Raw genomic sequence first — 24,898 nt, 5'->3', positions numbered from 1 at the left:
AATTTAATAGGAATTTTTGATGATAATCAGTAAAATGTAAATATAACTCTGATATTTTGAGTCTTTTGCGGACGGCGAATACAGTGAAAGCGGCTTTGAGGGATTTTTGTAACATAATAAGTAATTAGATACATATTATAATAAACTTATATATATTTTTTTATCTGACAGCTGACATGATCTATTAATTATTATTATCGTTCTTAGCTATAGTTTATTTCGTTGGGACATGATAATTAACCAATATTGCCAACATGATTGGGAAGCTCAAAAGCAATCATATCCCCAAATCCTGTCCCGCTACATGCGTATACTCGTTTGAATTAGTTCATCCTTGCCAATGTGAAGAGGCCAAGCCAGGCTTTGTCATTCTTTGTCAATTTGAAGGCTATTTTTAAAATTATAGGGTTCTCACACAAAATTTCGAATTCGCATCGCATCACGAAAATCTGCAACAAAACCATAAAGTTAATATATTCCGCTAGATATATTAACTTTATGAAAAAAACCCATGACAACAGATGTGATTCGAATTCGTAGTTTTGTGTGTGTGCCCATAATTATAACATTATAATTTATAATATGATTTTTCGGTCTGGTTTTCACTGTGGAAATAGAATAGCAAATGTTTTTATGCACAATATTAGATACTATAAGTAGAGGCACTTTTCCTCGTTTAATTTTATAACCACCTTATCATTTGCTAGTTCCACTACCTATATACAAGGCTGAAGTTCTGAAGTCATAAAATGTTATTTTTAATATATTATGTTATGTGACTGAGCATTGAACTGTAGACACAATATATCAGCTAATGCTATAGCAGGAAAACTGTTACACGAAAAAATTCTATTACACGAACCTATATAGCCCGGTCATCGAATACGTACAAAGTAAAATCCACCTATGATGTAGGTTACACGTTCAGTTTGTCATCAACCTGGCGTCAGTTTCAGACTGACGCTGACGCAGATTGATGACAGATTGATGGCTAAAATTTAAAAAGTACAAAATAAAGAAATTATCAGTCAGTCAATCAACTGGTTAGACGTTCAGTTTCGCGTCAATCTTACTAGATTGATGGACTGAATTGATGAGAAACTGAGCGTATAACCTACGTCTAGAAGAGAAGTAGGTCAATGACCGAATTTCTACGTGTTTGCTGAATTTTTTATACTATAAGAACAAAGAATTTAGAAAAATAATATTTTTAAAAAACTGTTCATAGCTGGCTAAAATATTCGTTTTTTCTTAAATGACATGTAGGATGAAAAACCGAACATTATTAGTAGAATGATCAAGGGTGTAAATTCAGAACATTTTTTTGAACTTATACATACTAAAAAAAGCATTTTATTTTCTATCTAATATTATTTATTTAGAATCGTTGTTTAATATTAACGAGGTACCTTACGAAATTTACGAAATTTGTAGCGAAAATTTACATGTAATAATATGAGATTTTGTGACACATGGTTTGAACCACAGATACAAAATATATTGAAATAATATTTGGCGATTGTATCGCAGCTCTATTAAAAGTTATTGTTAAATGTAGAGGCATATTATTAAGTTTATAGTAAACTAGCCTACTTATAGACTATGCTGGCAAGATTCTGGAAACATTGATAGATTTAAAATTGGTGTTCGCTTTGTATGTGCTACGTAGAGCTAGCGATATACAGTCTTACCACAAAAAACTAAACATCTGTTGAACAGTTGTTTTGACACCATTTTGTACTGAATTTTTCTCTAATCAACCGTTCAACACCTGTTTAAATCTTTTGTAGTAAGATCGATGATATTTTAACTATAATTCGCGTTCGCTAAACAATTCGTAAAAAAGTAATTCTCCTAAACGTAAACTAAGCTTAGTAGCCAAAATATACTAAGTACACCCTAAATAATGATATGATTTTTTTACATATTTTCTATTTAAATACTCTCTTCTCTATACACCACAAGTCCATCGTAAACTAAACCTTACACCGCACAGTTTCGGCTCAAATCGCTTTATCATATACCCATCACAATCATCAGTCTCATGACAGCTCAATCGTACAAAATATTGAATCATTTCTCGTAGCAGTCTAGATCTAGCGCTTTAGCCGTGCGCCTGGAGAGGTAGACTTGGCCGTCTTTGACGTAATCGCCACAGATCTTATCAACACCGAAGGTGTTGAAACCATCCTCTTTCTCATCTTTCACCGGCTTACATACGGTGAAGCCGTTCTCGCTCTTGAATTCCTTGGACTTCTTATAGCTCTTGGAGTAGAAATTGAGGAAGAGGATGAGGAAGATGGTGACGTTCGCCGAGATGAAGTACGTGAAGCCGACGGCGAACTGACACCGCGGCGAGTTATATGTCCACGCGCAGTATGCCAGCATAAGGAGGAACTGCAGCTGAAATTTTAAGAGAAAATTTTAGATTAAGGGTCAATTCAGACCGCAACGTCGACGAGATATAATAGTCATTGATTGTGGCAAAAGAAACGGTTCTCTTAAATTAGATTCTAAAAGAATATAGCTGAGAAGTGAGAATAGTGTTTTAATTTTACGTTTGAAAAAGTTTTTTGTGCCCGTCCGTTGTGCATTCCATTCTTATAGTCTGTCAAAATAGTGAAGAAATTAAAAAGTGGCAACATCGTAGGGTCATCCCTTTTTCTTAGATTGATTTGAAAGGGATGACTCTCGTTAGCTTAAAAAACTTCGAAATCTGAAGGCCTAAAAAAAGGCCTGAGCCAGAGAGATGTCACTATCAGTAACACTGCGTGGTAAATATATACGTGTGATACATGACAGCAGCACTCTTTTTTTGACGTCCAGTCGGCACGTGCTGCACGTTGACAATTTAATCTCATAGAAATCATGTTCAATCATGCTTGTGAAAGTGTATACGTACACATATTTTTACACACAGATGAAACCAATTTTGGTTACGTTTGACAGCTCGAGATTGTTGCTCTATTCCGCTAGGTATATTAACTTTATGGTCTGAATTGACCCTTATGCTACAATAAACTCACCAGCTGCATCTTCGTCACGTATTTCTTCCACCACAGGTACTTCTGGTACTTGGGTCCCAGGCCGGAGAGCAGGTAGTAAGAGTACATGACCACGTGGACGAGGGAGTTGAGGAGGGCGAGGATGGTCCCCTCTCCCCCTGCCGCGAACTTCAGGTAGCTCCACGAGTATAGAGCCATGATCACGTGATGATACACGTGGAGGAACGTGATCTGGAAGTAAGAGAGACTATTGTTATAAATGTGAAAATGTGTCCGTATGTCTGGCTCAATTTTGATATAAATTGATATGAAGAATCTCGGGAAAGCATAAAATATGATACTTAGTTTTTGTTTCAATAGACTCCTCGCATGACAAAGGGAATTTAGCCATTAATTACCTACACCAGAGGGGTAACGAGCGCTCTGGATATTTTTGAAAAACTTCTAATTCACTGCTTGATAAGATTATTTCTAAGAACTTTTGAAATATTTACTCTTACCTGTTTATTCTTTTTTCTCAGCACGAAGAAGACAGTGTCAAGTAACTCCGTAAACTTGGCAAAGAAATACCACCAGCCGATGTCCAAGAGCTGAAAGTATAAGACGCTGATGAAGAAACTAATAAAAACAATGTAGTTTTACGAGTAAATAATGATCTAATTAAACTTAGTCAGAGTTTACAAGGAACTCCCTATAAATAACTTTTTAAAAACACGCATTGAAAGAGTTATGCTAAGTACTCACATACGGTTTTGCTCGATAGTTTTACTCCAAATTGAGTAATAATTACTGTGTGGACCGCAAAACTGACAGCTCGAAGGCTCGCATCGAGCCACTCGAAGGCTCTTATCGAGCCAGCTTGATGGAATTAAATGTATCGATTTAGAGTAAAACTATCGAGCAATGCTGAATGTGTGGACGAAGGTCCGAGCCGCGGGTTTTGCTTGACGTTATTGCTCAATCGAGCAAAACCGTATGTGAGTACTTAGCATTAATGAAGAAAATGTTCCTCCTTGAGTCTTTCAATGCGTAGTAACAAAATAAAAATTAAGTATTACATATTATTCTAATTAAAAAAAAAACACAAATAGACCTTACCAATGCGTTTTGTGTGTTGGACGGATACCGGCAACCAGCGTACATTATTCCATCTCTGAATAGGTTTAGTTTGGTCGCCTGGAAAACACAATTCAAATAGTATATTCAAATAGTATATTTTATGCTGTTACAATGAAAACTTCAACTAGATACAAAAAATCCCAATAAATACTGGCTGACCCGGCAGATATTGTTGTACTTGAGAGCCTCAAAGGAAGATCTTCCGACCGAATTGTCTTTTAAGAAGTTGTATATTATGACACGCTGATTTTTGAAATTTTGATAGGCATGATTCATGATTATGTTTTAAATCGGAAGAGACTGACCTTGAAACAGATCATAGAAGCGAGCACAACTTGCGCCGCGTTGTAGTAGCTGATGAGCTTGGTGATCCGCAGCGGCTGCCGGTTCTTCATCAGCCGGGGACCGACCCTCAGGAAGACCAGGTACAGCACCACCACCGTCAGGATCGGCTTCGGGCTGGACATCATGAACCATGAGTCCACCATGGCACCTGGAATTGTTGAGAAAATATGACTAAGTTTTAAGTCACTAACGCATATTTTATTTAAAACGGGCGTTGGCCCACCACACATTCCCACCACTGTATGATGTATCTCCTGTGTCGCCGGGATCGATAGCGATCCAACCACGAAAACTTTTTGATACGATCTCATCTCATGCTCGAGGGACATGCTAAAACTGTTTTGTGACCCGCAACGAAATTAATCAGAAGAAAATAGGAATAGGAAGAATTCCAATTTACTTTTTTTCACTAATGCGTTATACGTGGAAGCTTGGGCAAAGTAAAGCATGGGTTACACGTGGGGGAGAAATGCTTTGGCACGTTTATGCCAGCGCCTCCAGATCCATACCAGGGCCTAACTTAAAACGCGGTGTTAAAAGCAAGTAGGTTGTTTCGCCAAGTGGGTAAGGTAATCGGAGGCCTCCTGGCACAGTCGGTATAAAGACGAAATATCTTCAATAACATCACAATAGCAGAAAATATTCATACAATTTCAGAACGAACATCATATTTTCGATGTCAGGACAATGGACAGGCGACTAAAATCCTGGCAGGACGCCATATTAGGCTAGGGGAGTTGAATAAAATATGTGTAGTCGCGACGGATTTAATGGATAGTCAGTAACCAGCCATTAAGTCTCAATACAATATTATGAAGGAGTAGCATACACTATTAAAGTCGAATAGCACGAAAACTAGCGTCATGTTTCTGTTCACCAGGATTTTACACAGAAGTACCTAATTAAAACCATGTTTTTACGTATACGTAAAAACATTGGTAGAATTATAAATAAATAAATAAATAAAATAAAATTTATTAGACACTACATAAAAATCAAGTGAGGTGAAGCGCCTGCTACCCTATATAGGTTAGGAAACCTGTAGTTAGGGCTAGCAGTCTCTTTTCCCCTAAATACAGAACATACAATTTTTATACAGTATAAGAATTGGATACATATCCAATTCTACTAATAGTGTCACCGACTGATCTACGAATACCTTTTTTTTTGTTTGGTGCGCAGAGGAAACCTTTTATGGGTGCCCTGGGTTGGGAATGTGCCTCAGTTAAGCTGAAGCACTCCGGGGGTATGTGGGACTCCCGGTGAGAAGCGCCTGGCTTACCCACTAAAACCACCTGCGGTTTGCTTTCAGCCGTATATGGAGGGATATCCTGGATCAGTCTAACTCCCACAGGAATCCCTCCACGACCGGCCGGTCTACCTCAAAGGACCTGACTTTCACCAAGTTAGGAAACGCTTCGGCAAACTGAAGCGTTCCCCTCGGCGCCGGGACTAGCTAAGCCAGGCAGGCTCCTCTCTATTCCGCTCCGCGGCCTCTGTCTGCGAAAGGACAATTTCACAGAAAGAGACCGCCGCCTGCTAGGCCTCATCACTCTCGAGCATGCAGCGAACCATGCTCGAGAGTGAGAGGTCCCGCCCAAGTACCACCATGAGATCATGGCACTGCACGGCCCAACGATCGCACACCTCAAGGGTGTGCTGGGCCGTGTCCTCCGCAGCGCCACAATCATGGCAGGCTGGCGTAGGCTCCCTCCTGGCGACGTTACACAGGTACGCATCGAAGCATCCATGCCTGGTGAGCACGCCGCAAGAACTGGGCGCAGAGCCTGAGCTGTGCGTTGACCGTACTGGGCCTGCGCCAGGTCCTCACCCCACCTCCTCAGCAGCCACTGCTCTCTTGGCCTTTGGACCCGTCGGAGCTCCTCCCATTGCAGGCCTTCGCCCCGCGACCTCCTCTCTGCAACTCGGCGAAGATCCTTGCAACCAGCTCCCACGGCGGGTGTCCAGCCAGGGTAGTAGCTGCCGCCCAGGAGACTGTACGGTACCCCCTGATGACCCTCACCGCAATGACCCGCTGCGCTCTTCGCAACTGGGCCTTATTACGAGCGGTGAGGGAATCCGCCCAAATTGGGGTACTGATCTACGAATACCTGGCTTTTGAAGTTAAATAGTTGTATAACCTGATATTATAGGTATGTATTTGTATTAATTACTATAAACAATATCCATAATATTATTATAATTGGTAGTACGAGTATGTTGGTAATTGACGAATCAACTGAGTAAAGAGTTCAATTTATTCATGAATCAATTTTATATCCTACAATTATAACAGCAAAAATAAAACGAAAACAAATTGAATTTAACTGAATTATTTTCCGGATTGAAACGGCCTTTGTGTGGAGTGGCAGGCAACAGGCGTCTGCAATTGACTGCACTGCGTCTACTCTATCCGCATTCACATTGAGCCTTACTTCACTCACTCGACTTTATTTTAGTACATATTTTATAATATTATGAAGTAGAAAGAATAATTGTATACATTTTCCCATAAAAAATATTTCCCCCGTTTTTCCCACATTTTCCTGAGTTTCTTCGGTCGTATTAGTCTTAGCGTGATAATATAATATAGCCTATAGTCTTACTCGATAAATGATCTATTTACAACTGAGATAAGTTTTTAAATCGGACCTGTAGTTGCTGAGATTGACGCGTTCAAGCAAACATACTCTTCAGGTTTATAATATTAGGTAGGTATAGATTTTTTTTAATTATCGCTTGACAAACTCGAGTCTCGATCTAAAAGACTATGAAATGGTAGGTATATAATATGTTAGTGATGATGATGATGATGATGATGAATGTAATTTGCATAGTAGCATATGCTTTCTGTTCTTAAAACAACGCCGAAACTCCCAAACTTGTATCTACATATAAAGAATCAGGAGTTCTCTCAGCACCTTCTGAACCACGGTATACCAGGTATATCTCGGTGCAAAATCTTACTTGTTGGTAGCATATGCTTAGAATACTTCTCACGAAACCGAAGTCACCACATGTTTCCCTATAAGTTTTGAGGAGTTCCCTCGATATCTAATGGATCCTTCATCAGATCACTACTTTTGTGAATATAATACCAAATTGGGATGATACCCTATATACCAAAAGAAAAATGTTTAAAATCGGTTAACAAACGGCGGAGTAATCGTTGAATATAAGAAAACGAACAAAACACCTCCCCCATTCTGAAAGTCGGTTAAAATTGTAGCCTATGTGTTATTCTGATGTATAAGCTATATTATTGTAAAGTTTTATTAAAATCCGTTCAGTAGTTTTTGCGTGAAAGAGTAACAAACATCCGTACATCCACACATCCATACATCCATACATCCAAACAAACTTTCGCCTTTATAATATTAGTAGGATAGTAGGATATGAAACGCTCTCAAATTTCTTCATACATTTTCGCCCTATCAAGAACGCGGCGAGCGTCGTAACCGCCACTGTACAAGGCGCGCTGATATTGAATGTTATTGTAATGTCCTGAATGTCGATATTCGTACTGACCTGCTAATTTATGTAATAATTTTTGTGATAGCGTCCTTAATCAAAACTACTAGAAACATACTGTACTAATAATATTGGATCCGACCGTAAATTCCTGCAGGAATCGTTTTTTTCGATCAAATATATTTTAAAATAATCTTTAGAACGTATAGAATGGATTAATGTTGGGTTGCCTTGTCAAAAGTAGCCGCAAGTACCTCTAATTAAGTTGAATGTTCATGAGTTAAATGCATAATTTGCATGTATATTTTTTTCAGTAAATTTTACATCATTTGAAAGAAAATGACGTGAGAAAATAAGGTATAAATGGTTGCCAGCTCTAAGTTGGCCGCAACCTAGTGTTGCCAGCCCGTAAACAGTCATAGTTCTTCATCAAAATTGAAGCATCGATTTTTTTAATATTTTTGATACCAAATTAAAGTTTTATGCATTTTGTACATGAATATCCATGGTTGCCAGTTGCACGATAGCCGCAAACTGGGGTTGCCATCACTTTTGTATATGACAAATGTTCAGGCCTACAATTATTATGCCTGGCATTATTTGAGGACGTCGAGAACTCGCAAGATTGCTTTAACAGGCGTTTTTATTTTTATGTGTATTGTCCTGTCATTCCTCAATGTCATTTCTTCTTAATTCTCTTACTTTTCTATTGAATACACGCAAGCTTTCATTTTGCTCAATTAGAGGTACTTGCGGCTACTTTTAACAAGGCAACCCAACATTAATCCATTCTATACGTTCTAAAGATTATTTTAAAATATGTTTGATCGAAAAAAACGATTCATGCAGAATTTTACGGTCGGATCTTAGGATATAATAAAAATATCCACACTATGTATTCAGATCTATGACATTTGATCAAAGACTTCTATTTAAACATTTGATGAGAAAGTGTTTGGCCCTTGTGCGATACGAGAAAAACGGGTAGACAGACTAGGACACGATATTGTATAATAAATCTTATATCTTTAAACGAGCAATTCTTGTATATATATATATTTATAATTGGAATCTCGGAATCGGCTCCAACGATTTTCATGAAATTTAGTATATAGGGGGTTTCGGGGGCAATAAATCGATCTAGCTAGGAATCATTTTTAGAAAATGTCATTTTATTCGTGTTTTATCGAATACCGAGCAAAGCTCGGTCAAATAGCTAGTAATTATAACGTCTGTATAAACTATAAACCATAGCATGGATCTTTTTATAAGTGAGGAGGAAATTCACTAGTTAGAATGTATTTTGTTTATAATAAGGCTCTGAAATTACTGAATCGATTTTGATTATGAGCATGGATATAGAGACAGCAACTAGGAATAGAACATCTAAGTCTGATGTTGCAAGAAAAAGTACGTTTTCATTTCTGCCATCGAGAGATGCTCATAGAACTATGTAATGAAACTGAACAGTATGCATAATAATGAAGAATATTAAAAGTACAAGCGCTACTTAAATATGCGTTGATGAGGTTCTTAGGTCGCCGTTTAATCTTAATAGTTGAGTTGGCTGACTCGTGCCAAAATATTGTGAGTATATGGATTTTCGCGATCTCTTTACCCGCAAAATGTTCGTTTCAAAGAAAAATGAAACAAACTTACTTACTTTTTCCTGTCTTCAGCGAGTCCAAGTAACCATCGATTTTCTCCAAGTAACTCATGGTTGCTTATTCTGAAAACAATAAATAACAAACATTATTATAGGTTGTGAGGTTAGAAGTTTGGGGACATTTAAATGACATTTTAAGTGGCATAGAATTACATTTTTATTGCTTTTGTACAAGAACAAGAACTTAGAAAGACATATTGACATTGATGGATAGAGGGGATGGGGCCATAAAGTTAATATACCTAGCGGAATAGAGAAACAAAGGCCTGAGCAAGAGAGATGTCACTATCAGTAACACTGCGTGGTAAAAAGAGACATGTAATACATGACAGCAGCACTCTTTTTTGACGTCAAGTCGGCACGTGCCGCACGTTGACAATTTAATCTCATAGAAATCACATTCAATCACGAGATTGTTGCTCTATTCCGCTAGGTATATTAACTTTATGGATGGGGCCTGTTTTAATTTCTTAATTTTATAGAAATCCATTTTAAATAGAACCGTTGTTCTTCTCTCGTTATTCTCTCATCCTGGTAGGTCAAGGTACTTAATAATTTAGGTACTTATAACTTATAATCTGGCAAAAAAGTGAAGAAATTAAAAAGTGGCAACATCGTAGTGTCATCCCTTTTTTCCTTAGATTAATTTGAAAGGGATGACACTACGATGTTGCCATTTTTTAATTTCTTCACTTTTTTGATAGACTATAAGGTATAAGTTATAAGAAATCCAAAACTGTAAATAAGACTTTTTTAAATGTCCAAGCTGAGGGTAACAGAGTGGTTGGTTAGTAGAACAGCTAAGAAAGAACCTATGATATGAATTTGAATATTTAATGCACATAACCTACTTGAATGCAGAGTCTGAATTCAGCTCAATTAAAACTGACGCGGAATGGAATGGAAGCACTGACCTCCATTAATACAAGTACGAAATTTTTGCAACGAAACTGTACATAGCACAAATGAACTTTATGTCAATAAGTAGTATAACACGCAAATTAAATTCGAGGCAAAAAACTGGACGCGCGTCTTCCGCAGATTCTTCGGTGCTAAATCCCTCGCATAAGGCGAAATTGACGCTTCCATTCCGTTACATTTCGCAGCGCTGTATATTGAGCCTTGGAATGTTTTAGATATACTTTTAGTCGCAGGAAACAGCGTGAAATCATCCTCACACTGGGTTATGAATTATGAGAGTGAAGGAAAAGAAAGAGTGTTTACTGCGCACGTTCAAGCACTATAATATAGAAACTGGGTTTCAATGTAACCACCATTACTGAAACCATTTTAGTCCTAATTACCCTAGCAATAAGTTGATTATAGAGTTCTAGCAGACTGACGTGGTGTGAAGCGTGCATAGATATTATTATTATTATATTAATTATAAATAAGGAGGCAAACGAGCAAACGGGTCACCTGATGGAAGCCAAGTACCGTCGCTCATGGACACCAAATCAGAAGAGCTGTAGGTGCGTTGATAATGATGATACAAACCTAATGATAGCCGGGAATTCAAGGTCAGTTCTAAATGACAATCACATATGCAAAGTTGGCAATAGCCGCCACAGTAACATACTGATCTAAATCCGAACGAATTGGGCCGCGTCGGTAAGCTTATTACAAATCTAGTTAAGGGGATTACGCGTAGCCGGTAACTATATTAAAGAGGCCACACTTTTCTATGCATTGGATAAACGGTACAACTTGAGGCCTTGTAGAAAAGTAAAATTGTTATCGAAGTTATTAAATTCGCCAATTCTTAGGTCCTTTTTCATGTCAGGCCTTTGTATTCATAATAATGTGCTATACACTGAGGTCTTTAAGAACAGTAAGCGGAGTAGTTGACCGACTTCCAAAAAGGAGGTGGTAATACGTTCGGAAGTATGTATTTTTTTTATTGTTAATATTGTCAGTTCTAACTTCTAAGGCCCTTTTTAGTGCCTTAATAGAACTGACAATATTAGCAACTGGTGCAACCCAGGTGCAGCCATGGTGGATGCTAAGCTGTAGCATGCGAAACCAACGTCGACCATGGTCGACGTTGGTCGACCATGTACCATAGAGTAAATTGATTCATAGGCAGTTGACAGACCCACGTCATTTGGTCGGATCATGTCAATTCAATGAATTGCATTGACTTATGAAATAGGTTTATAGGTCTTTGGTTAGTAATTGTGATCTGTTGGCTGGGTTTGACATAATGAGACCAAATTACGTAGGTCTCCCATCTGCCTATAAATCAACTTCTATGAAGTACAATCATAGACAAAAATGTCCTTTTATACGTTCGTACTTCGTAATCATGGGCGAACGTAGAATAACCGCGTTATACTGCAGCTGCGCTCGACCACCGCAAAATCCATATTATAAGTCTTACAAACTCGAAAGTGTATCTGTTTGTCTATCTGTTACCTCTTCAAGCCCAAACCGCAGAACTGATTTTGCTGATATTTGACATAAGGTACCTTGAGTCCCGGGAAAGGACATGGGATAGTTTTTATCCCGGAAAAATGTACGGTTCCCGCGTGATACATAAATTTTATCGCAATGGAGTTGCTGGCGTTATCAAAAGAATTTTTTCGTGTTATATTAGTTCACGCACGTGGTATTCAATGTATAAATTGACTTAGAGACGCGTTATTTAGCTAGAAAACAGCTTTAGGTATAAGCCAAAGAGTTTTAACAAAAATAATATGTAAATATTCCCATTACAATAATGATAACTATTATGAAGCAAAAATTCTTGAGGCCCATCGACCGGGGAAACTGAATAGGCCTGAGTCACGCACATTTCAAGGCAAGAATATACTTTGAAGATTTTCCAAATAGATTGAAAAAACTTTTTAATATTGAAAGCAAATAATACTTTTAAGGGTCAGTTCACATTGCAACGTAACGAGACGATGCGACACATTCGCCGTCAAACAATTAGTTTGGTGAGATTTAAAAATATGTAATAATAATATTATGTTGATTTTTTATGAATAAATATTATATTTAATAAAAAAATCTTAAAGAGCTTCATATTATCATAATTGGAATAGGTGCCTAATACCACAAGTAGCAAGTCTGCCAATAGGGAATATTACGGCAAGGTCGGATCAGAGGGCGCTACTAGCACAGTAAATAATCTGACCAAAATCCGCCATGTTGCACACGTCATATCAGAATATTATCCGAAACGTTGTCAAACGTCGAACAAATCTTTTTGCTTACTGTCTTTGCTGGTCCTGCCTCTAGCGTGAAAACATTAGTATTTTTTTTATGAAATAAGGGGGCAAACGAGCAAACGGGTCACCTGATGCCTGATAGAAAGCAACTTCCGTCGCCCATGGACACTCGCAGCATCGGAAGAGCTCCAGGTGCGTTGCCGGCCTTTTAAGAGGGAATAGGGTAATAGGGGTGGGTAGGGAAGTGAAAAGGGTAGGGGATTAGGCCTCCGGTAAACTCACTCACTCGACGAAACACAGCGCAAGCGCTGTTTCACGCCGGTTTTCTGTGAGAACGTGGTATTTCTCCGGTCGAGCCGGCCCATCCGTGCCGAAGCATGGCTCTCCCACGTCTTAAAATATATATCTTACTCAATGGTACTATAAGCTTCCTGTGTTAATAAAGTTTAGTTTTACATGGCTCATTTAAAAATGCATCGCCTCATCAGTCATCACATTACAATGTAAACTGACCCTTAATAGTGTTTTAACAAAAAAGACAGAAATAAACATTGAGCTCACATCTATTATCCAATTGAAGACAAATCACCTCCCACATTAGCAGACACAAGACATACAGACATAATATTTGTCTCAGCTTTGTCTACCACACGATCTTTTGACCCACATCTGACTCAACTTGTAATTTGAACGACTTTTTTTGGGACCGAAGAAAGTTTATTATTCTATTCTAAACAGTGTCTGCTTTGAATAAGTTGTATGACGATCTATTTTCTAAAGGCCCCATAGGGGAGGATGATAGATCCTACAAAATGCTATGAATGCATTACCTGATATACGTTCAATTACCTGACTGATTATCCGCTCTTTAAAGAGCTTTGTTACAAATCGCTAACTGTTAGGTTCAACGATTTTTAATCAACGTTCGGCCGAGTCATTTAATTGAATGGTGTCATTCAATGAATGCGCTAGTCGTTCAATCGAATTGCAGATTGCAGATGACTGCGACAGATAGATCAATATTTTTTGCATATTACTTAATTTAAAATACAAAAATTGCAAATTATAAAATTTGTAAAAATCGGAGGCCGTGCCGCTTCCGGTATTTTTAATTTCTGCAACGGTGAAGGAGAATTTGGACCACAGTATAGCAATATGACATATCCCTATAATATTGCTAAACTGTGATTTTAACCACAAACAAGATAGTTTTATGATTTAAAAATAGAATTTACTGAAAGAAAGGATGAAAGACGTACACACAAGCGAAGAGTATTATGAAATTATAACAAAGACAATAAATAATGTTGAAACTATTCTACATACAACGGATGCTTCAACATACATCCAATGGAATTGTGTCGGATTTCAAAGACCATCAAGTGATTTCGCAACGGAAAATCTGAATACAATATTGTCCTATTGGAATAGCGCTTGACACTGTAATGTCCAAATAATCATCATACCCTGCTAGCATAATTGGACCTTTATTCGTCGAGGATAAAGTGCAAATTGTTATGGCAGGAGAGATGCAATGGCAATGACATTGCAATTGTGACGGTCGTTATCTTCTGATGGGCAGGAATAATGACAGGTGTGGGACAAGTGTACGATTTAGGTTAATGTTACCTTCAAGTAGTAGGAAGGTATAAGTAAGTTTTACTTAGATTTGTATTTTGAAGTGAAAATTTATTTCATTTGTTTCGGGATGGCTTCTTCTTCTATTAGAGGCCGTCCACGTAGTATATCACACAAAATTTTGATTGTTTTTTTGATGTCACGCTTTTTTTAATACCTTTAAGCTGATGTATTGTCACATTTGGCGGAACCTCCCACCACACCTTAAGAGGATACACCAGGGGTGAGAGAAATTGAAAATAGGTATTTGAAAATGTATTGCTGTCTCACCAATCTCAAGTCTCCCACCGCAGAGCGCGATAGAGACAACACGACAAAAGTTCTAATAAAAGAACAGAAAATCTTAGATTCGTTGTCCGCTGATTCCTTCTCCAAAACTTAACCGATTTAAGTACTATTTTTATTAAGAATTAAAGCAAGGCTTGAGCTGTGTTCCTATGTTTTATTTTTTTTTGTATATTTTAGCCAGTTTTGTTTTCTGGGTGATTGAACACAGAGGAAAATCTTGCCATTTTTTGGGTTTTTGGACGTTCTTATCTTTTTTAATAATAAAATTATGAAAAAAAAAGAAAACATACGGACATGCTAATAGTGGCCATAGATATTCAGGAAAAAAATGATAACTCTACCGGCATTATCCAGGGAGGAAACAGGGGACAGCGTTTGTATGGAAAAACGGCGGTGTGGATTCCTCTTAAGCTACGACGTAATATGGACCCTTTAATGTAGTATTTCCAAAGTCAGACTTTTTTGGGACTTTTAAAAAGTGCTTAACTCGCGTCAAGACACGTGACGAATCGAAATTTCGTAACTCGAAAGAGGAGAAGTAATTATCCGTATTTCGTCCCTGCCTTGACAATTTTTTCCCGGCCTAGTAAATCCCATACATTTTGTGGCATTGGAGTCCACGATAATCGCTTGCTGCTTGTCTCGGCCCTCTGATATACTCTTCTGTTTCCTCCGATCACTTCCGATGTGCAAATAATAAACATTATTATTAGCAGCCTACAGTGTCCCACCGCTGGGCAAATGCCTCTCCTTTTTCTTTCAAGGTTTGTATTTTATATTAATGCAACTGTTGTATTTTATCCAAAAATGGAATTGATTTTCGATTAAGTTCATTTTCGACCACTTTGTCGTTAGCTACTTACTCCGAAGCCAAATTATGACGTCAAAAAGTAATTTAGTCAATCGATAGTCATTTGACTAATGCTATCCACACACGATCTAACAAACAAGTAATTTTTCCAATACCCTGATTCATCAAACTTAATCGATTATTAAAACTTATCCGGTCAATAGTAACTCCCTCTAACCTTCTCTGTCATGGGACTTACGAGTAGGGTGGGTTGCACCAACTTACTTTAGCTATAATTGTAACTTTAACTATAACTACAATGCAAAATGTCAAATCTTTGGTTAAAGTCAAAAATGGGCGCCTCATTTATCCATAACCTTGAGCTCGACAAGGCTTTGAATGAACGTGGCGAAAAAGGAACTATCGCTGTCATCATAAAAAAACGCAATTTTTGACAGTTTTACCAGCAGCCCACGTGCATTTCAAGCCTTGTCGGACCAGCTGTCATCTGTCAAATTCTGTGGTCAAAGTTAAGGTTTAAGTTAGCCTTAACTATAACCATAATTTTGACCATAACTTTAACTTTAACCACGCCTCTGGTGCAACCGACCCTTAGAAACCTAGATCGACATCGGTTTATATATTAGCTAAAAGATACAGATTTAAATGAATAATATATTTCGCAAAGGTCAGAGCAGGGCGCTTCTAGCACATAAAGTAAAGTGTAAACGATTCCTCCAAAATCTGATATGCCTCCTTAGACAAATCCTTCCTTAAAATGATGACGAAATTCGTTATCAAAATGTATGCAGTTCGACATAAGTCATCGCTAAATGACATTTCGCTTTCGAAGACTAATGTCAAATCCCATACATTTTGATAACGAATTTCGTCATCGTTTTTAACGAAAGGGACGTTGTCTACGGCCCATGTTGCACACGTCATATCAGAATAACGTCACGTGGTCCAGTGGTAAGGAGCATGGCTCTTGACTCAGAGGTCGTGGGTTCGATTTCCGCGTTGGAAACGTGTTATTTCCAAGTTTGGTTAGGACAATGCAGGCTGATTGTCTGACAAGTAAGATGATCCATGCGTCGGATGGGCATGTAAAAAGTCGGTCCTGCGCGTGGTCTCTCGCCAGTCGTGTCGGTCTTCCGTCCCACTGGGTTATGAGAGTAAAAGGAATAGAGAGTGCTCTTGTGTACTGCGCACACATTTGGGCACTATAAAATCACTCCTGCGTAACTGGCATGGTTTCAATGAAACCGGCCACCGTCACCAAACCGGTGTGGGAGTTGTTATAACGTCATAATATCAGAAACTTTGTCAAACGTCGAACAAAAATTTTTTTACTGTATTTTATTGCACACAAAAACTATATAATTACTTATATGCTGGTGTTACCACATCGCAGTAATATAATCTATTAAAACAGTCTGTTTTTATCAAGGATTTAGTAAACACAATGTTTTTGGTGAAAACCAAAATAACACAAACTACCCCATAACATAACTAAAATCTAATTTTCAAATGTAGTTTTAACTTTCAACTAGTCATTTGAATTATTAAACTACACGAACGGGGCGTGTCAATCAATAAGAACTTTGATAATGGTTGTCAAAACGGTGGAAACGTACCATTATAACCACAGATTACTAATATAAATATTTGAACTATTACTCTTTACAGATACCTATACAATTCATATCGAGATTAAATCGATGGTAAATCTGCACGTAAGATTGGAAGAATAATATTAGAAAGAAAGAAAGAAAGAAAGAAAACGTTTATTTGTGCAGGAAAACATACATAGTTTAGTTACAATAAATAATACATACATCATAAAATGTTTTCGAGCACAAGCCGACGCAGCTCAGCATATGCTGACTGTAAGCAATCAGCGCTGATCTTCCGCTGGGCCGACAGGTGACGTCACGGACATCAATCCGGGTTCACAGATGCAAGTATATATAACTTATGACACAACAATATAGAAAGCAGCAAGTCACAAAAGTTTATTTTATTTATTTATTATTTATTATAACCAACATTATTAATCGATACCTTATCTCGTCTTATATAAGAAGTTTAAATTGTTAAAAGCGGTGAGACTTTAAGTCTCATTGTACTCGTATAGTGTATACCCATTTTTTATGTAAGCAATAAAGTGTTTATCTATCTATCTATCTATCTATCTATCTAGTTACTCATAAATGACCATATCCCTGCTGAGACTTTCTGATATAAGTATTATTATTTAAAAAAAATAATTAAAACCGACTTCCAAGGTAAAAACAATAATAACATCCTTATAATATGAACTAAAGAGTATTAAATAAATTTTCCTATCTAATAGTGCCTTTTTCCGAATTCGGCTAAACCTCAACTATTTCTGTACTCAATCTTCATCATTTTGAAGTCGGTACCAGATAGCTGAATCTTTAGTTCTCTGACAGAATATTTGAAACTTTTGGAACTGGCGTGACGTACCATTTACCAAGATTAAGATAATATTAAGGGGTTGAAGTATTTTCGCCATACTAACAAGGGTCACATTTCGGCCTGTCATTCGACAGGGGTTGATTTTTGAGAAAAGTTTATCTGAGCTTTTTTGCTTCCCTTGGCGCCTCCTACCGATTGGTATAATAAAAAGGGGTGGTCATAGGGGGGTTGTATTTTTGTCGTCAAATTTTTTCTATTTTCGCCATACTAACGAGGTTCGTATATCGGCCTGTATCTGGCTGGGGGTTGATTTTTGAGAAAAGTTTATTTGAGCTTTCTTACTTCCCTTGGCGCCCTCTATCGATTGGCGTATTCAAAAGGGGTGGTTATAAGAGGTTGAATTTTTTCGTCCAATTTTTTAAAGTATTTTCTCCGTACTAACGAGGGTCACGTTACGGCCTGTCTTTCGACAGGGGTTGATTTTTGAGAAAAGTTTATCTGAGCTTTTTTGCTCCCCTTGGTGCCCCCTATCGATTGGTATATTCAAAAAGGGTGGTTATAAGAGGTTAAAATTTTGACGAAAAATCTTTCCAAGTCTTTTTTCCATAGTGCCCCGTTTCCTTCAGCCCAACCCAAATGTGTGCCTTACGCTCTGGAGTAAAGGTTGAATTTGTTACTTATGTTCAATTTTGTGATACTTGAAACATTATGTATTTTGAAACAACATTATGTATATCTTTTTGTATTAAAATCGCTTTGAAATGTACCAAATAAATAAGGACATAACGTGATGACTGATGATATTTTATGGTGTTGTGTGTATATTGTATCCATATACAACCATGTGAGTTGTGACATTGGTGACCCTGACATGGTAGTGATGATGATGATGATGATGATGAATGTAATTTGCATAGTAGCATATGCTTTCAGTTCTTAAAACAACGCCTAAACCCCTAAACTTGTATCTATAAGGAATCCGGAGTTCTCTTAGTATCTCGGAACCATAGTATACCTTGGTGCAAAATCTTGCGTTTTGGTAGCATATGCTTAGGATGCTTCTCATAAAACCAAAATCACCATATATTTCCATATAAATTTTGAGGAGTTCTCTCGATTACTCATGGATCCCATTATCAGATCACCACTTTTGTGAAAATGGGACCAAATTGGAGTGAAACCTAATATAACAAAACAAAAATTTTGAAAATAGCTTCTCAAACGGCGGAGTAGTGGTTGAACATACAAAAATAAAAAAATAAAATATCCACAGCCGAATATATAACCTCCTCGTTTTTTGAAAGTCGGTTAAAAATGATCAGTCTACTCTACCCACTAAGAAAGCTTATTTTCATAAAAGTTTAACATGTTCATGTAGCTCACAAAAGTTCAAGACATTAGCAGCATTTGATTGAAATTATAAAGAGCTTTCAGAACTTTAATGGAATATTTGAGCCGCTACGCTATTCTAGGCTGTATGAAATATGAATTCGTTTATAAGTTGACTAGTCGTGTAATATTAGTGAAGACTCACTGCCGCGCTCAGAGTGGAACATTATTTACTTAATTGTAATTAATTCAAAATTTTGACATAAGCCTTATACATTATCTGTCAAACGCTTCATTAAATTCAAGGTTAATCGTAATTAAATGTCTCTGAGTACGGCGGTGAGTCGCTCTACATACTATACTCCACTCGGGCTAAATTGTCGCTAGCGGTCATTGACTCCCTGTCAAAAACTTGTCATTTTCCATATAAACCACGATTGATAACATCTGACATTTTATTGCCAATCGCGGCTTATATGGAAAATGACAAGTTTTTGACAGGGAGTCAATGACCGCTAGCGACAAGTTAGCCCGAGTGGAGTATAGATGTTCATATCACACAGTCGCGGTCGTTTGCGGATTTTTTTTTTATGATATAAGGGGGCAAATGAGCAAACGGGTCACCTGATGGAAAGCAACTTCCGTCGCCCATGGACACTCGCAGCATCAGAAGAGCTGCAGGTGCGTTGCCGGCCTTTTAATAGGGAATAGGGTAATAGGGGAGGGTAGCGAAGGGAAGGGAAGGGAATAGGGGAGGGTATGGAAGGGAATAGCGTAGGGGATTGGGCCTCCGGTAAACTCACTCACTCGGCGAAACACAGCGCAAGCGCTGTTTCACGCCGGTTTTCTGTAAGGACGTGGTATTTCTCCGGTCGAGCCGGCCCATTCGTGTCGAAGCATGGCTCTCCCACGTACAACGCGCGGTGCGCACGTTATGACAGCTGCACACGTACGGAGCGTATTTTCTCACACAGGAAAACTCTGCAACTGTCGCCAGCTGTATTTCCGGACCTATACGACCTGCAAACCTTCAAGAGGAGGGCGTATTTCTATAAAGGCTGACAACGCACCTGCAACACTTCTGATGTTGCGAGTGTCCGTAGGCAAAGTTCCATTTGGAGACCTGTTTGCTCGTTTGCCCCCCTAATTTTATATAAAAAAATCGAATGCACCATTTATATAGGTAGAGAAGACCGTAGAGAAAATGTACGGTTACTGTAGAATAATGTTTACGTTCGCAGAGCATCGAGCAAAAGCTGATTAATAGATCGATTCAAGAAATTAACCAACAAGACGTGAGAAAATATGTAAGTAATTCAGCCTTTTCAATTTGTTTACCGACAGTATCAGAATAAGTTGTTATAAAGTTCTTTAAAGATCATTTAAACTTTTCCGATTTACAGACAAAAAAAAAATGAGATTCTCTGTCAGTATATTACGTTAGTATAGATTTATAGACTAACTTTCATAAGGTTTTATTGTTATTTTGACTTATAACGTTTTTTTAGTAAACGTAATCTACTTTACTTAAGTAGCTTAGACAAAAATTTTGTCTTCGGTAGGTCTTCTTTTGCCGACATAGCATATTGTTAGGCTTATAATATCTCAAAATACATTTTTATCTATTTATATATCAATATGACTGTATACTAAAATTTGTAAATATGTGGTGGTGGTGTGGTCATTGGTCAGGGTGGTTTTGATGGCCATTTGTAAGGGGCAGACCACGGGACTTTCCCTAATAATATCCTCACATGGGCTACTTAATACTTATATCTAAACATCATATGAAATGCAAAGACAGCGAAGCTATAATAGTTATACGCTGCGTAAATGTTTTCATTGAAAATGAGCTAAGTGTAAAAAAAACCTGAATAAAGATGATTTTCTAGATGTAAATAAAAAAATAATTTAAAATTTTGTTAGTCTCGCTAAAATTCGGGAACGAGTGAACCGATTTGGCTTAATTTGATCTTGAAATATTCATGGAGTTCCAGAGGTTTTCATATTTAGAAGGAAAGCGAATTTCACCGGGTTAAAAATATGTTTTCCTGGATGTTTTCAGGATGAGTGTATTCGAGCTTTAAGTGTTCTGGTAAGGACTGTCGCAGTGCGCCAACGGAAGCTTTTTCCAATTAAGTTCTAAACCGAGACCAACCTTGACCTTGCAATTCGCAGACTGTGCACTTTCGTACAACGAGCGAGCTCACCTGATGGGAAGTGTCGTTAGCAGTAAAATAATTGTAACTAGGTTCTATTTAAATTAAATAAAATGAAATTTGATACATATTTTTTTTTCTTGAAACTTTTTTTTTGCAGAATTATACAATTTCTAATAACCGTACATTTTTCCCGAACAAACAATCCTATGTACCTTCCCGGGACTAAAGCATCTTTACGCCAATTTTTATCAATAAGAAGTTATAATAATAATATGGGTTTTCATAATTTCTCTATTAAGTTTATCGTAACCTTAGGTCAATGACCCTTAACCCTTGTTTAAACTATTATCAGTGTCCCCGATCTACAAGCATAGGCTTTCCACGCGGAGTGTTTAGAGATTGTTAAAATAGTAGTTTAAAAAATTAATCATTTTAGCACAGTTTTTTGACAAAAATATGAAACTAGGAAATTATTTTTTCCGAAAAAAATATATTAAGTGACTAGGTAACTATTTTTTCCTAATTAAATTCAAATTTATTATACTTTATCAAGCTGAAATAATTTTTTACTGACATTGTTGCCTTTTCAAAACGAAAATAATAAAAAAACTATGAACGAGAACGGTGAACTAGATATATTGAACTTGTAAAAGACGCACTTTCTTATTTAGTTTGAACGAATGATGTATCTAGTTCATCCATTCATTCTTCGAAAACTATTCATTAATTCTTTGCTTAAGAGCGGAGTGTGAACTCTTTTGATATCTTTTGTTTCATTGTATAAAAACACTTTTACTACCTATTAATAGGACAAAAACGTAAGTCTTGTCTGCGAATGAACTTGTGAATACTAATGGCTTAACACAATATTATCAGCAATGTGATGTATCAACATCACTATAGTTTACTTAAAAGGAACAAACTCGATTTCCTCTATATTTTTGTTTTTATAATAAAACTAGATGACGCCCGCAACTCCGTTGCGCCAAAACTCGTTGATCGCGCGGGAACCGTACATTTTTCCGGGATGAAAAGTATCCTATGTCCTTTCCCGGGACTCAAAGTATCTCCATACCAAATTTCAGCAAAATCGGTTCAGCGATTTGGGCGTGAAGAGGTAACAGACAGACAGACAGACACAGTTTCGCATTTATAATATTAGTATGGAAGTATGGATTGTAAAATTTTGAAGAATAAATATATTTTTTTTATTTAATTTTGAACACAGTAAACGCATTTTAATAATAACATAAATTAATAAATTAAAAATGTGAAGTGTAAAAAATTTATTAAAAATAAAAGTAACATTTAAATATTTATAATTATAGTGTTTAAAAAAAAACGATTTAATTTAGTAAGAAATCCAATTCCAATCACAAGAACTAAGAGCTTTTGCCGGTAAAGCTCCTCAGCCTAACAAGTCTGTAGAGGTCTCGTAGCACTTCGTAGCGCGAGAGTCGAGCCAGCAGCATCAACATACAAAAGCTCAAGCATTGCTAGCATCAACAATCAACAAAAATATCAACAATATTTTTTTATATTATTATCGAAGAATTTTAAATTACTATAACATTTATATCTAAGTTTTATACTTATGTTACAAAGATATATTTGATTGTTTGTATCGATGATTGAATAAGCTTTGAAACTATAAACTCATTTTTATGATTTGATATTAGACTATAGGAATGACTGTTTATTGCGGCAAAAGGTACAGTTTCTGAATTTCCTTTTTCATGTTATCGTTGGAAAGTAATAAAGTAGAATATATTATGTAGTCTTGTATATTTTATTGCGACAAAATAAATATATTACGTTTGATAGATAACTTTTTTTTTTTTTTTTTTTAGGGACATGCTAATATTTATTTATTTATTTTTTTTTATTTAGCTTACATAACATCATAAGTAAAGGAGTTCACAATATTTAGGTTGCTTACAATACATTACATGATTCGAGTGTACACTAAACTTATTTAAATTGCATTAGGAATTACAATATTATTATTTAACCAGGGGACCCCAAACTAGGCAAAGCCTGTATCTTGGTGGCCCATTTTATTTACTTTATCTATTTGTGTTTAGTTACTAAGGATCTAGTTTAAGTAGGCGTTTTTATATCTTTATAAGCCATTAAAAAACGATAAATTCGCCGGCATTAACGTTTCATTTATTGCTAATTAAACTAACTTTAATATTCGTCTATTTAAGATAGCTAATTGAATAGTTTTCACATAACAATTATTAATATAAAATAATGATTTTTTAATAAGATACATTTAATGATTCTGCTTATTAGAAGCATTTTCACTTAAAGATTAGCGCAGAAAATAACTTTTAAAATGATAATTTCGGGCACAAAGTAACTGCATGTTGTCTTTTCCGTTACGTAAACAAACTCCACTGCGGATCTTTGCACGAAGCAAGACTAGTACGAGTTGTTAATAATTTATTAATAGTAAATAACAAATATAATTCCAAAAGAAATAAGAATACGGGGAAAACAATTTTCATTACCGATTTGAACATGAAAGAAAATTATATTTTTGTTTTAATTTTTTATTTTTATGGATTTATTTAATTTAATTATTTGATCATTTTCCGTTTTGAATTACGAGTTTCAGCCATAAAAAGCATTGGGAAAATCACGTAACATTTTTCTATTAGCTCCTCGTAACGTTTTAAATTCCCTTTTTTGTTGTTATATATATTTCTTTTTTAACAAAATTATTTATTTATTCGTCTTTTACTTATCATTATTTTTCAAAACTTACGTGTCACTTTTCAACGAACTTTTCTCTCACTCACTTGTACGTGACGTAAACTTACCTACGTGTACTCTACGTGCGGACTACGGGAGCGCGCGGGCGGCTTGCTGATCGCGGACTGCGGGTATCGACCCATCGCCGAGTTAAATATACCGACACGCGATACTAACTTGTCCTACTTAATTATAATCCTGACAGGTCACAGGGATAGACTTTAGGTCTCCTAAAGTAAGCCTAGTTTAGAACTAAGTGGAAGAAAATAAATTTAGGACTTACCCTTTTGAAATAGAAAACTTAGGCTCATGCGCTTCTTTTAGATGGTTCAAAAATATTAAAGTCGACCAAACTTCTTTATGAGCCTAATAGGGAAAGGCTTCAGGTCTCCTAAAGTAAACCTAGTAGACATTTAGGGCCCGTCTTTGTAAAGTGAAAAATATAACTCGCGTCAAGGTGAACTTTCCCTACCTTTATAATACTGAAAGGGATAGGCCTTTAGACTAGGTCTAGTACAATGTTCGGCCCTAAGCCTACTATAGGTAGAAGAACAGTGCCGTAAATAGGGCGGTGCCACCGGTGCCCAGGCACAGGGCGTAGACTCTGGGGGGGCGCAAAAATGGCCAAACCAGGCAGGAGTATTATTTTTTCGGTTTGCTCTCGATAATAGTTCCCGCTGCGCCCCTAGAACACGATTCCAACAGTAAAA

At 36.9% G+C, this 24,898-nt stretch overlaps 1 protein-coding gene across 3 annotated transcripts; it reads right to left on the bottom strand.

Annotated features, from left to right (window-relative positions):
* Positions 1–1,756: 1,756 nt before the first annotated feature.
* On the bottom strand, positions 1,757–24,305 carry LOC121730974 (elongation of very long chain fatty acids protein 7-like). 3 transcript variants are annotated; one of them, XM_042120231.1, is made up of 7 exons: positions 24,257–24,305; positions 9,604–9,669; positions 4,430–4,617; positions 4,104–4,181; positions 3,506–3,595; positions 3,027–3,236; positions 1,757–2,403 (listed from the first exon to the last, which is right to left on the bottom strand). In XM_042120231.1, exons 2-7 carry the CDS (start codon positions 9,656–9,658, stop codon positions 2,074–2,076), a joined length of 951 nt encoding a protein of 316 aa, XP_041976165.1. In that variant the 5' UTR covers positions 9,659–9,669; positions 24,257–24,305; the 3' UTR covers positions 1,757–2,073. The 3 variants fall into 3 exon arrangements, with proteins under 3 accessions (XP_041976165.1, XP_041976166.1, XP_041976168.1); XM_042120232.1 differs by having other exon boundaries at positions 24,202–24,299; XM_042120234.1 differs by lacking the exon at positions 24,257–24,305 and having other exon boundaries at positions 9,600–9,623.
* Between the last annotated feature and the right edge of the window lie 593 nt (positions 24,306–24,898).

The sequence above is a fragment of the Aricia agestis genome, chromosome 10 (genome assembly GCF_905147365.1).
Source record: "Aricia agestis chromosome 10, ilAriAges1.1, whole genome shotgun sequence".
Lineage (NCBI taxonomy): Eukaryota > Metazoa > Arthropoda > Insecta > Lepidoptera > Lycaenidae > Aricia > Aricia agestis.
The sequence above is the reverse complement of the archived record's forward strand: the minus strand, read 5'-3'. Positions and strand labels throughout refer to the sequence as shown.

Bases quoted from the DNA above. Each gene is read 5' to 3' on its own strand.
- LOC121730974 (XM_042120231.1), bottom strand. From the start codon at position 9,658: ATGAGTTACTTGGAGAAAATCGATGGTTACTTGGACTCGCTGAAGACA. The intron at 4,182-4,429 runs GTCAGTCTCTTC...TGTGTTTTCCAG, and splicing joins CTTCTATGATCTGTTTCAAG to GCGACCAAACTAAACCTATT. The intron at 3,596-4,103 runs GTAAGGTCTATT...TTATACTTTCAG, and splicing joins CCAACACACAAAACGCATTG to CTCTTGGACATCGGCTGGTG.